Source organism: Phytophthora sojae (assembly GCF_000149755.1).
Source record: "Phytophthora sojae unplaced genomic scaffold PHYSOscaffold_6, whole genome shotgun sequence".
Lineage (NCBI taxonomy): Eukaryota > Oomycota > Peronosporomycetes > Peronosporales > Peronosporaceae > Phytophthora > Phytophthora sojae.
Window position 1 is genome coordinate 1,736,796 of NW_009258120.1, and position 12,914 is coordinate 1,749,709.

The 12,914-nt window shown below is 57.3% G+C and overlaps 4 protein-coding genes across 4 annotated transcripts; 3 read left to right on the forward strand and 1 right to left on the reverse strand.

Moving 5' to 3' along the window:
* Window positions 1-1,285: 1,285 nt before the first annotated feature.
* PHYSODRAFT_364933 (hypothetical protein) lies at window positions 1,286-1,786 on the forward strand (the record flags this gene model as incomplete). The annotated part of the gene is made up of 1 exon (XM_009532478.1): window positions 1,286-1,786. A coding segment is annotated over one exon (501 nt), but the record flags the coding sequence as incomplete, so codon positions are not given.
* A 62-nt stretch (window positions 1,787-1,848) lies between these two features.
* Window positions 1,849-2,661, forward strand: PHYSODRAFT_512138 (hypothetical protein; the record flags this gene model as incomplete). Its single annotated transcript, XM_009532479.1, has 1 exon — window positions 1,849-2,661. A coding segment is annotated over one exon (813 nt), but the record flags the coding sequence as incomplete, so codon positions are not given.
* Window positions 2,662-3,336: 675 nt separating this feature from the next.
* PHYSODRAFT_335121 (hypothetical protein) lies at window positions 3,337-5,886 on the reverse strand (the record flags this gene model as incomplete). The annotated part of the gene is made up of 9 exons (XM_009532480.1): window positions 3,337-3,390; window positions 3,425-3,504; window positions 3,589-3,664; window positions 3,700-4,037; window positions 4,119-4,239; window positions 4,303-4,408; window positions 4,490-4,722; window positions 4,751-5,710; window positions 5,842-5,886. 9 exons carry the CDS (start codon window positions 5,884-5,886, stop codon window positions 3,337-3,339), a joined length of 2,013 nt encoding a protein of 670 aa, XP_009530775.1.
* A 762-nt stretch (window positions 5,887-6,648) lies between these two features.
* On the forward strand, window positions 6,649-8,692 carry PHYSODRAFT_246376 (hypothetical protein; the record flags this gene model as incomplete). Its single annotated transcript, XM_009532481.1, has 5 exons — window positions 6,649-7,027; window positions 7,103-7,525; window positions 7,558-7,685; window positions 7,931-7,987; window positions 8,129-8,692. 5 exons carry the CDS (start codon window positions 6,649-6,651, stop codon window positions 8,690-8,692), a joined length of 1,551 nt encoding a protein of 516 aa, XP_009530776.1.
* Window positions 8,693-12,914: the final 4,222 nt, after the last annotated feature.

The window sequence follows — 12,914 nt, forward strand, 5'->3', positions numbered from 1 at the left end:
ATCCCGCTATGTCGATCTCGCGGTAACCGGTCAAGGTCTCCTGCTCCACCTTGGCTCCGTAGAGCGGATGTCTCCCAGCGAGCTGGATCCGCACTTCGTCTGGCAGGCAAGATCGAGGCGGATACCCGCCGGTACCATGAAGTCCATGCCGAGGATTAAGTCCTGACCGCCTGTCGGCGGACCCACCCAAACATCGAAAAATACACAAGTGATCCAGCGAGCGTGATGTTGACCCGTGCACGTCCTTCCGTCATGTATGGAGAGTTTCCGACGCCTTCGCACTCCAATGTCTGACTTTCGTCAATGTAGCACCCCACCTTACGAGCAAATGCGGTGTCTAGGATAGACACTTCGGCACCACTGTCAAACAACAGAGTAGCTTTTTCGTTGTTGATATTGCCCACAGCTTTCGCTTGCTTGAACTTCTTTTCAGGCACATGGTATTTCCGGTAACCACGCGACTCCCCCAACGCGATATCCAAAGCCATCTTCACACTCGATCTTGAGTAGTTATCAACTTGGTGAAGACTTGACATGGCAGCCGTAGGTTTCTTTTGAAGATCACATGTATCATCGATGAGTTTGCTTACAGTCGACTGCGACTGCTTCTCGAAATACGCAAAGATGCAGAACTGAGAACGCTCGTCTCGTACCGGAATCCAACCCGGCGAGCGTCCTAGTTTAACATTTTCTCCGCAGACTCGGGCAACATGCCTCCGTGCTTGGTGGGATTGTACCACTGGCGGATCAAGTTGTAAAATTCCTCCATCGGACAGCTTCCTTCGTCATGAATCTCTCCGCAGGCCTTGCAGACAAAGAGACAGCGATCTGATGGGTGACCACGCATACCGCATTTTTCACACGTCAGCCGCTTCCAGCATCCCAGATTGCCGTGTTTGGTAGACCCACAATGAGTGCACCGCTTGAGGGGCGGCCCCATGTCGATCGATTTAGAGTGATGTCCTGGTCGACGATCTTGACGGCCTCGATCTTGATCCGGTGGACGCCGATCTCGGCCGGCCGAGCGATGTTCAGTCGTTCCATGATCGTTACTGGCTGAAGTCGCGTACACTCGACGCAGATCTCCCTCTTCATCCGAGTCGCTTGATCCTGCATCCAAGTCGCTGCTCAGTTGGATCACCAAACCGACACTCTGCGTCAGGGGAGTTTGATCCTGACGACCTCGATCTCAGTCGGCCTATCCGCGCGGTGGTAGCAACAACGGCTACTGCTTCGCCTGGAGGAACTGGGGCGCACCACGCATTCGTGTGTCTGCAATGTCGGACTGAAAGAGTTTTCCGGAAAGGACGGCGACGAAGATCGAGCTCGATCTTGGGTCAGCAAGGTAAGATCGGCTTTCGTCCGCGATCAAGCACCTGATGATGAGAAGTGTCTGGCGTTCGGCGATTTGCTCAGTGGTCCAGCGCGAAACTGGTATACGCAGCTGAGCCGAACAACTCGCACCACGTGGAAAGACCTGCTCCAGAGTTTCCAGGTCCAGTATTGTGGGCGTGGTGTCTCGGTTGCCCGCCAGTACTACCATGCTCGGAAACGATCTGACGAGTTGCCTCTGGAGTACCTCCACAGGCTCAACGTCGCAGGCCTGCGGACACGTCTACAAGTCACGGACGGACCGCCTGACGTGCGCCGGGAACATGTGGAACACTTTATCGAGACTTTGGATGACCGCGATCTAGCGGGCCAGCTTGCCCTGCTTCGGATTCCCGACGCGGACACTCTGGAAGAAGTTTTGCGATCTCGCCAGCGTGCCAAAGCGCGACAGAGCAAGACGGTGTTCGGCTCGATTAAGCCCCGCCCGAAGCCGCAACTACCGACGGAACAGAGGAAGGCCCGGCAACGGACCTAGACGAAAAGCCTCAACCTCCTCCCCAGGTCCCCTCGGGGACCCCCGCAGGGCACGATGCGAATCGTGACCTGCCGGATGAAAGTCCACCGGCGCAAGCCGGAACCCAACCACCCAGCGCTAGATCGACCAAGAAGAAGCCAGCAAGATCGAAGTCGTCGCGGAAGAAGATGAAGGCTCCAGACTCCGATGCTGACGATCGAGCCGATCTCACACTGACCGTGGCTGAGGACCAACTGGTTGTAACGTACTACAAGAAGGAGCTGCACGCTTTCCTGCTTCAGGACGATGTGATGAAGCTCCTCCGGCCAAAGCTCCTCGGCGATCTTGCGGGACCGGTGTCACAGCCGACCCCTGGATCGGACAAGTTGGATGCCGTTCAGACCCTGCTACGGCTCTTCAAGGAAGTTGGTATCATCGCAGGAGTGCTGGATGCGGAAAGCCTGTTCGATCTGAAGCTCAGCACGATCCAGAACTCGGCGCAGAGGCTGTTCCTGCTATTGAAGCCGTTGGTCGGTGAGTCGAGTCGATCCTTGAAAGAAACATCAAGATCGCCCCAGACGCTATCGAGATCGGCACCCCCAGATCGACGCCTGCGCCCAACCCGGGTGGCCAAACTAGGCTTTGCCGATCCGCGGATCGATCATGTTTCAGCAGCGTCGACGGCGATCCGATCTCTGTCGACGCTTCATTCCCTTGTCCAAACTCGGCTTGCGCATCCTCTTGGAGGGACGCACGGTGAAATCCCGAGTCACTCAAAGATCCGGGCACGACACGGCGCCCGAACTACCGTCTAACGGAGGGGGTACTCCGATCTTCCGTGAAGTTGCTGATCCTCACCTTGTGTACCCATCGGTGGGCTGGATCGCTCTTCGGGATCTCGAGAAGACGCGCTTGGGGTTGAGTCTTGGACGGTCTGGCGGGCAGCGGGAACTTGTGGCAGCAACGCGGATATGCTTCACGCTGTGACGGAGTAGTTGTGGCGGTTTCGATCTGGGGTTGTCTAGATTGACACTCGCCGGCCAGGTGTGATCTTGGCCTGGGGTTGCCTTGTGGTCGGTGTATGGCCTTCCTTTCCTTTACTTGCTTGCCGCTTCCTCTAGCGGTGGATCGAAGTGAGGGTTGTCGGACGCTGGGCCAAGCTATCCTGGCGTCCGAGGTTCCTTGATCTTGGGGTGTAAGTCGACTTGCGTAGCGTCGGGTGGGCCAAAGTATATCACGTGCCCGGTATTGCGAAGGCAAAGACCACTTGTGAAGAAGGAGGTAAAATCAACTCTGTTTAAAATGTTAGCTTGTCCTAAGTCCTTGTCCTATCGTTCTCCTGCACTCCTGCGCTCGTGCGGTCTGTGCGCGTGCTCTCTCGGTGTCTGCGCAACCCGTGCGGTCGACATCATCACTCTTTCTCCAAGATCGCGTCATCCCCGCCAAGATCGATATCGTCGACTTGGATCGATTACGCCGGGGTTTGGCTCTCAAGCACCTCCAGAGACGTTGTTCACCTTGATGTTGCCCCCTTGACCTTCTTGCTGGTTACTATCGTGCCAGACTACGCGTCGCCACGCTTTGCCGATCTTGGTCCACACTGTCGATCTTGGCCATCTTGTTGATCTTGGGTATCCGCGCGAAAATATCTCCATCCACTACACCACACGGTCGATCGGGGAAGTCCCTGACCAACTTCAGCTTCGAAGCATGCGCGATCGGAAACAGGTGATAGTCCGTACCAGCGACCTGAAGCTTCATCGTGTACTCGTTCACCTTCTCCGCAACACAGAACGGGCCGTGCCACAGGTGCGCCAGCTTCCGGGCATACCACGATCCAGGTACAGCCACACCTGAGATCCAGCCTCGATCGAGTGTGGTCGAACTTCTTCATTGTGTCGATCGGCCCGATCCGCGATCGCCTCGCGTAGGCGAGCATTCACTTGACTTCGAGCCTGATCGTAGTGCCTCTGGATCCGATAACGCCGCCGTCGAGGATTCCGACCCCGAGTCCGAGTACTACCGAAAGGTATCGTCGCCTCGAGCGTCGATCGAGGATCCCAACCATGCACCAGATAAAAAGGGGAGTCCCCACGGACTCGATCTTGAGCCGTGTTGATCGCGAAGGTCAATCGCTCTGCGTACTCATCCCAATCTCTCTGATCCAGATCGTCCACGAACATCTTCAGGGCTCACGTCGCCGTCTGTGCCATTCGCTCTGCAGGACCGTTAGCTTGAGGTCGATATGCCATCGTCGCTCGCTGACGCATACCCAGGATCTTGTTAAAGGCGCGGAAGAAGTCAGCCATAAATCCCGGTTCGCGATCATGCCTGATCACCTCGCTAGTACCAAATCGCCGGAACACGCACTCTTCGTAAGACTCGGCGATCGTCTGCGCCGTTCGGGACGAACTGGCCTTCGCGATCACGTATCCCGTGAACAGATCGACCTAGACCAACAGTTCCGTATTACCCTTGTACGACTTCGGCAGCGAAGGTATGTGATCCATCGCTATGATCTGGAACGGGTATGTCGCCTGGATGTTCCCCGGCGACTCGCCCCTGATCGTGGGTCATCCTTTGCCGGTCTCGCAGTCGACACATTCACCGACGTACTTCTGCACACTCCTGAAGAGACCTCACCAATGAAAGTGATCGCGGATCCGCTGATAGGTACGGCCGATCCCCTGGTGTCCACCTTCCAGAGTGGAGTGATAGTGATTCAAGATGTCTTGATGCAGCGTCTCCGGTGCCACCAGTCTCATCAGTCCATCCCGATCTGCCTCCGATCGCTTGGAGGGTGGGCAATGGAACAGCAGATTATCACCGTCGATCTCATAGTCCGCTGCGATGTTGCCATAGGATCGAACCTCATCCTGTGTCAGATCAGCCACATCTTCATACCCGCGACCACGATTCTTCATCCTGTGCTCGACGAATCCGATCAATCCGCAACCCTCGCACAAACTCCTCCTGCATGACGGTCGGGTTCGGCCGTGATCTGGTGCCCGATCGGGTGGTCATCGGCGATAGTCGGGCGATCGACTCATCCGATCGGACGACCAGGATCTCATCAAGTCGGTTCAGTGTCACTAGATTCCCATGGTCGGCATCATCCTCGACGTCGACGCCCCCTTCACGTTGGAGTGTTGCACTGGCCAGGCTGTCCGCACTTCCGTTCCAGTCTCGTTTCACATGAAACATTTCGTGATCTGGCCACTTCCGTAGTTGATCCAGCACCTCCTGCTTCAACAATGTCAGCTTTGGTGCTTTGCAGTCGATCTCGCCCCGTACTTGTCGCATCACCAGGTTGGAATCACCGCAGACCACTAACCTGCCTCGATCTATGCCGTCAAGGAGGTCGAAACCCAACAACAGACCATGATACTCCGCCTCGTTAACAGTCAGCCTTTCAGCATAGCCCGATCGTGCCTTCACCACACTCCATTCGGGTAACTTCCACAAGATCGCACTGTACGCACCCCCGCTTCGCTTGACGCGGGCAGATCCATCGAAACTTATCACCAGCAGCTCTTCGTCCGCACGTACAGTCGGGATCGGGGCCTGAATCTTCCGCCGGGGTTCTTTCTTCGGCGTGATCGCGATCAACGCGTCGTCCATATCCGATCGAGGCGTAATACTAGCGGCGATCGCCCCCAATATCTCGTCCTCTCCCTTGGTGCACTTCGTGACCTCCAGTGTCCAGGGCGATAGGAGTGCAGCCCACTGACCCAATCGGCCTTGAAGACCGGGTGATCGGAACAGCCACGCCAACGTCGAGTGTCGGGTGAAGACCCGGATCGATCGTCCAACTAGCACGTTATAGTTCAGGTCCAGGATCCGTAACAGCGCCAGCACTTCTTTCTCCACACGTTGTAGCTCAATTCATTCGGCTGTGGTGTAGGAAACACCAGATTTCGCGCGACCAACTCGGCTGGAGTGGTACACTGTACCGGTAGCCGAGCTCAGCCGAGTTCACCAGCTTATCCGGACACCTTATCCGGCTCAGCCGAGTTCGAAGAATTGTCCGGATAGCTCATCCGGACCAGCCGAGCTCAGGTGTCGCCGAGCTCAGCGAAGAGTTGCCGAGACCCAAAACCGCCCACTTTCATTTGGTATTTGTATAGGAGCTTAGGAATAGTGGAGGTGCCCCTTCAGGGCGCCCGACAGAGATAACAAACAACAGAGCAGAATTTTCTAGGTCCACAACACGTGAACACGTTCCCGTAAGTCCCTGCACGGGGCCGGATTATGTCTGCTGCCGGTCCCGAGAGGCATAGCTTGTAGGGTACTCGGCTGGCAGCGCCAAGAGATTAAGGTCGGCCCGGGTTGGGCGCGAGTCTCGCCAAGCGCGAGGGAAAGTCTCGCCACCGCTGCGAGCCGGTGTTCCCGTACGTCTCGGGCACTGATTGCTGAGTCGAGAAGCCTTTGCTCTCGGCGACCTGTAAAAGCGCTCCGTGCGCCGTCGTCCATCCTTTGGTAGAGGGCACAGGTTGAGTGAACGGAGGCCGTCGAACTCGGCGGTTCTCCGGAGGAGTGATCTTGGTTGGCAGGTCTCGGCGAGAGGCGAGACACCCGCTGTACCGGTTGGGCCGAACCGCTCGGGGGCAACCCGGCGCAGGCCAACAAAGCCGACCAGCTCGGCTATTGTTGTGTTTGTAGCCAAGTTACCACAACTGACGATTTTGTGTGTACTGCTATACCACAACTGGTGCCGCGACCCGGGAACAGGGGTGTGCTTGTGTTTCGTAGGTACCAGCTAACCAAGGTTTGAGAAGAAGAGAAGAGAAGAGAGTGTGAAGATGGTCATGGGAATTTTTACGCCGAGTCCAGCGACGGTTGGAAGTAACTCGGCTGGACTGACCAACTCGGCGGACTCGGCGAATGCGATGATCACGGACGCGACGGCGGACGAGGCGCGCACCGTCCAGTTCGATGAGGAGGATGCCCAAGACCAAGAAAGTGAGGAAGATGTTGTGGATGAGTATGAGGAGAAAGCCGAGCTACTCGGCGAAGTCGACGAGTTGTCGCTGCAAGGCGGACGAATGGGTACCCCACGTCCAGTTGTGCGCAACCTGGCGGCCGAGCTCGGCAATGATACGGACGACGAAGATCAAGCCGCCGCTCAAGGGGAACGTCCGCCCCTGATCCCGCGAGCGACGAGGAATGCGGATACACCAAGTGCGAACAAGGTTCTGGGCAGGCTCGGAGAGGAGATGTGAGCTCAGAGCGAGTGGATGATGATGTTTGCCCCAGTGGCGATGGCTCAGGCGAGATGGCCGGTGCTAGGGCCCGAGCTGACTCAGCCGGTGAACAGCACCGACATCAACCAACTGGTCGAAGACACGGTGCTGCTACTCAAGGCGATGGGGTTCCGGTGCACGAGCCGACCCAACAGCCTGCTACTCGGCGATTGGGACCCCAGCCGAGCTTCACGCGAAATCCTCAAGTGGAAGCGTCGGTTGAGAGTCTCGTTTGGTCTCGAGCGGGGGGCCGTCGGAACTCGGCAGACTATTGCGAAACGAGTGGCTGATACTCCGAAGACCGTCGAAGACCCCAGCAGGATTCCCCTGCCGAAGACTCCCGAACGCAAGAGAGCCGAGGTGTTCCGCTCTACTGAGGATACGCCGTATTTCGAAGATTCGCATATGAAGACGCCAACGCGTGGCAAGCAGCCAAGTGGACGCTACGCTGAGTGTTTGACGCTGCAGACGCAGCCGAGCTCAGCGACAGCGACGATGGGCGCGAGTACCTGAACCCGGCTGAAGAGTCGGTGAAGGACGTCATCAAGCACCTTAGCTTCGATGACGCTGAAAGTGATCGGACGCAATACTTGGAGGTTCGCACCCATGCGTCCCTCGACAAGATCCCTATGTTCGAAGGCAAACGTTACCGACCGGATGACTCTCTCCAGTGGCTTAAGCGATTCATCTACGAGATGAAAGGAACTCGGCTGGCACAAGACCTCTGGTACGAGCCATTCTCGCTGAAGCTGGAGCTAGGCGCGAAGAGCTGGTATCGCCAGCTCCCGAAGAAAACGCAACGGAAGTGGAGTAGGCATTCGCCGACTACTACTGTTCGCAGTTTGACCAGTCGGCACGAGCTCGCTATTACTCGGCTCAGCGCAAAGACAACGAGCTGGTGTGTGACTTCCTCGTTCGTCTCAACGGATATGCGAAGTCGGCGAAAATCCAGTACGAGGCCGGTGGAGCGGATGCTGCTGACCATGTGGAACACTTCCTATTGCACTGCGGAGATGATGACATAATGGATCTGCTCTAGCCGCAACAGCTCACCGACATCAAGAAGGTCGAGAAGATCATCAACCAGAAGATCCTGGGGGAGCGCCGGAAGAAACAGCGCGACCGTCTCATCGGAAGCCGCAGCCGAGATGCCAAGCGCACCGATTCGCCAAGGCACTCGGAAGCTCGGCGGAGTGAGCCGCGTCGAGATGACCGCCGAGACGACCGCCGGGAACGACGCAGAGATGACCGCCGGGATGACCGGCGAAGCCGACGCGACGCTGGTCGAGACCGCCGACTAGCGACAGCGCTGCTGGAGGACGACCCGTGTGAGCTGGCTGAGAGACGCCAATCCAATCGGCGATCCAACCTCTACGACTCGGACAGCGATCAGAGCGACGGCAGCCAGCCGAGCTACTCCGACTCGGCTGTAGACTCGGAAGACGATTACATCGACACCGGGTTCACCAGCGATCGCGACCGTAGATCGGGGGACCGAGGGAACTCAGATGGGACACCAAGGAGTGATCACCGAAGGGGTCAGCCGAGCTCGGCTGACCGCGCCAGTCGAGGATACGATCGGCGTGACCAGACTGGGCGCTGAACGCCCTTCGTATGGACCTTGTGCTGCCTGCGGTGGTGCGAACCACTCCGTTCACTACTGCCGCCGTCGCTGCAAGTTCTGCAAGCAATTGCACGATGTCGGTTAATGCGAGCTGTTCCAGCGCTATGAGAAGCTCGCCGCATTTGTCAAGTCCAATGTCGACAAGTCCAAGTTACCTGAAGACCTCCAGGACCTCTACACGCCGAGTGATTTAAACTCGGCGGCCCGCCAACACTGACTGGGTTGGATGATACCGGGCTGCCACAGTCAGCTGAGCCAGCAGTAGAGGCGAACTTTGTGTTTGCCTTTGTGGGTGAGGCAGGAAGGCCCGAGGACCGAGGAGAAGACGACGTATTGGATTGTGAAAGCGATGGACTTGATGGTGAGCTCGGCGAGAGTGGAGAAGAAAGCCGAGCAAGATTGTGCAGTGCAGTTGCGACTCAGCGATCGACGGATGTGACCACAGCCACCAGAGTTATGAAGCTGCTCCCTGGGGAGCGACTCGGCTGGTGGTCGTCACAAAAGTTTGACCGCCGAGTTCGGATGAGAGCTCTCGTTATGGGAGCAGTGAACGACCACCGTACAAAGATATTGCTCGACACCGGTGCGAATGTGTCGGCAATAAGCGAAGGGTTCGTGAAGAGGCTGCGGTTGAAGCGGTTCACACGCCAGGACCGACAGATTGGCGTTCAAGTTATTGGGAAAGGCAAAGTGGCGACGATGTCACGAGCGATGGTGAAGGTGACGCTCGACTGGGAGGTCACGTATGAATTTTAAGTATGGATCCTCGATCACCACGCGGGAGTCGAGTTGATTCTCGGTACGGACTTCATGATTCCGGCTGGGATCCGCCTGGATCTGTACAACTCGGTGGCGAAGTTGCCAGATGAAGTTGTCCTACCTCTCGTGAGGTCCCAGAACTCAGCGGATGAACCGAAGGGCGGCCTCTACATTACAGACGGCCCGACCGAACCGGTGAATCTCGAGAGCCGAGTTCCCGCTGAGTTCAGGCTGATGTGGAATCAACCGAGTGATGAAACACATGGCTTCTGGGTACGCCGGACTAAGGACTGGGTACCGACCGTGGTATTCGACCGGCGTAACCGAGTGGCTCGAGTTCGCCTGACCAACCTTAAGCCGACTTGGACGTGGTGCCCAGCACATTTCCCAGTGGTTGCCTGGGCGCCGCATGGGGTGTTACCGCCCGATAGTTACGTCAGGCTGCACTCGGCGAAGTACAAAGATTGGCAAGTCATGGCCTACGAAGCGGCTATGGATAAGGATCTGCTGCAAAAGGAACAACAGCTGTACGCCGAGTGGCTGGCTCGACAGCCGTCAGCTGTGGACCGTAGAAGCTACCCTGAACCGAAAGGGGTGACTACGTGGCCGTCTACCAAGCAGCGGGATTCGGCACTGACTTGCGCCCAGCAATGGGAGAAGTTAGCCGAGTCGGAGGAGCGAGCCGAGGCAGAAGCAGTCGATAGTCCACCCTCGACTCTGACAGAGCCAGCGAACTCGGCTATCGCTACCCTAGCGCCTGAGGAATTAGCATTGAGCGCGGAGCCTACTGCTGACTTGGTCAATGGCCCGCCTAGTCGAGCAGAGATCACAGTGACGGCTGGTCAAGAAGCGCCCAGCCAAAACGCTTGTGCAGCAGATGAGTGTGAAAGTGAGCAATCCAGCGATTTGTCTGACTGGACGATCCGGGCCCAAGCCGCCGAGTCCAAGGCTCGAAGATGAGGTCGATATGAGCGACGAGCCCATGTCGTCAGACCCGGAGGAAGACCTGCGCTTACGTTACCTTCTGGCAGCCAAGTACGAGGAAGAGGCAGATGGCCGAGGCGACTCGGTGGGAGACTCAGCCGAGTTCGAGCACCAAGCAACGAACTTGGAGCTCGAAGACTATGCTCGCGAGTTGGCGTTCCTGCCCGATCTGACTGAAGCGGTGTCGACGCCACTCGACTATGAAGCGCCAAACGTTCGGAGCTCGGCGCACACTCGGCCACAGTCTACTCGGCTGGTGGAAGTATTGAAGAGCCATGAAAAGATCATGATCTCCAGTGGTAATGCCCTACCTCCACCAGCATACGGCGAAGTGTGTGACATCGACGTACAGGGGCATCCGCCAATCCGCCAACGAGCCCGCCGAGTTCCGCTGAAGCATCTCGGCAAGTTGTACGAGCTGCTCAAGGCGCTGTTACGGGCTCGGCTAATTGCCTTCTCGAACAGCCCATGGGCATCACCCATCGGGATTGTCCTAAAGAAGAATGGGGTCGACATTCGGTTGTGTATCGACTACAAGCTGGTAAACGCGATTACGTTGCTCATGGAGTATGCCATACCGCTAGTGGACGATCTCCTCACGAAGTTGGAAGCGTACCTATGGTTCTGCTCTTTGGATGCTGCTAGCTGTTTCTGGGCGGTCATGATGACTCGACGGGCGCGTTGGATCTCGGCTTTTGTTTGCGCGCTTGGCCACTTCGAGTGGCTGCGGATGCCCTTCGGATTAAAGAATGCCCCAATGATCTACCAGCGCCTTATTGATAACGCTCTGTGGGGTTACGTACAACCCAAGGGCGGCTGGAATGTGTTCGCCAAGCGCATCCAACAAGCGGAAGCCGCCTCAGAAGCTCAGCGGAAACGGCTCGCAGCCGACATCGACTTTGAAGCCAGTGGCCAGACCAAGTTTGAGGCCGACCGCCGAGCTCAAGCTGAGTTTGACCCATTGGAAGAATTCATTAACAGCCCAGAAGCCGACATGTTCCGGACGGGTGAACCTGATGAATCGTGCCTTACACCGGTTTTCGACCGGCGATCGTTTGTGGACGATATCTGCTTCGGTGGGAGGACGTTCGACGATTGCTTGGGGACGCTTGACCGATTGCTGCAACGCTTCACTGAATGCCGCATCAGCATCAGCTTCCCGAAAAGCATCTTCGTCCAACCTAAAGTCGACTTCCTGTCACATGGGGTGACCTCGGCTGGAATCCAAGCCGACCAGAAAAAGATGCTGGCGACAGCCGGGCTACCGTTCCCTACGACGAAGAAGGGGATGCAAGCATTCTTAGGAGCGCTGAACTACTACGGCCGGTTCATCCAGAACCTGGCTGTATATGGGGCGGTCCTCTATCAGCTGATGGACGAAGATTTCGGACCTGGCGGTGATCTGACGGCCGCAAAAGCGGCGTTCGCCGAGTTAAAACAGCAGGTGGTCGACGCACCCATACTCCGCCACTTCAACTCGGCTGAGGACGTCCACGTTATGCTATTCGCCAATGAGTGGGCTCTGAGTAGCATGCTGATGCAGCTCCACGACGGGAAGCTCCATCCAGTGCGGTTCTGCGGCCGAGTCCTCAACGATAATGAACTCGGCTACCATCCCGCCGAGAAAGAAGTTCTCGCCTTGCTACAGCTTATCAAGGTGTGCCACACGTTGCTCGCCGGGAAGACCATCCATGTTTACACCCGCTACTCGACTCTCGAATGGGTGTTCCAGTCGAAGTCTCTCTACGGCAGAGCAGTCAGCTTTGCGGTACTGCTATTACCGTTCCACCTAAAGGTCAAGCGGGTCCGCGAACGGGACACGGATTTCGCCCAGTTGCTCCAAGCGTCCATCACGCCGGCAGTGGGATTGGACGAGCTACTAACGCATGTCACTCCACCGTCCAAGAACTCAGCTGTGGTCCGCATGGACCCAGAATTGCTGTATGCGCATGTGCCCCGAGACTTCAAAAGACACGTCCTGTCGTTTGACGGATCGGCGAAGACTGCTAAACACGGCGGGTTCGGGAGTTGTCCCCGCTCGGGAACCGTCCCGCCGACGTGATGACAGGCGTCCCGATGACTCGCGTCGCCGAGATGACCGGCGCCGCCAAGACACCCGAGACGGGTACCGCCGCGACGACTCGCGAACTGGCCACAGCCGTGGGGATCGACGGGAACGAGATTATGAGCGTCGTCGCGACGACTCTAGGAACGTTCCTCGCGTGGCCCTGGCTGACGCATCAGTGGAAGACATAGTCGCTGAACTGCAAGGACGGGACGTCAGGAGCACCTCGACCGGACGCGACAGTACGCGCCAGCAGTTCAGCGATGACAGCGACGCCGCCAGCGATCGAGGCTCCGATGACTCGTGGTACTCGGAGGAAGGCGGACACGATGGTTACTCAACGGATGGCAGCGATCACTACGTGGCTGCGGCTAACGAGAGCGAACGACGCGC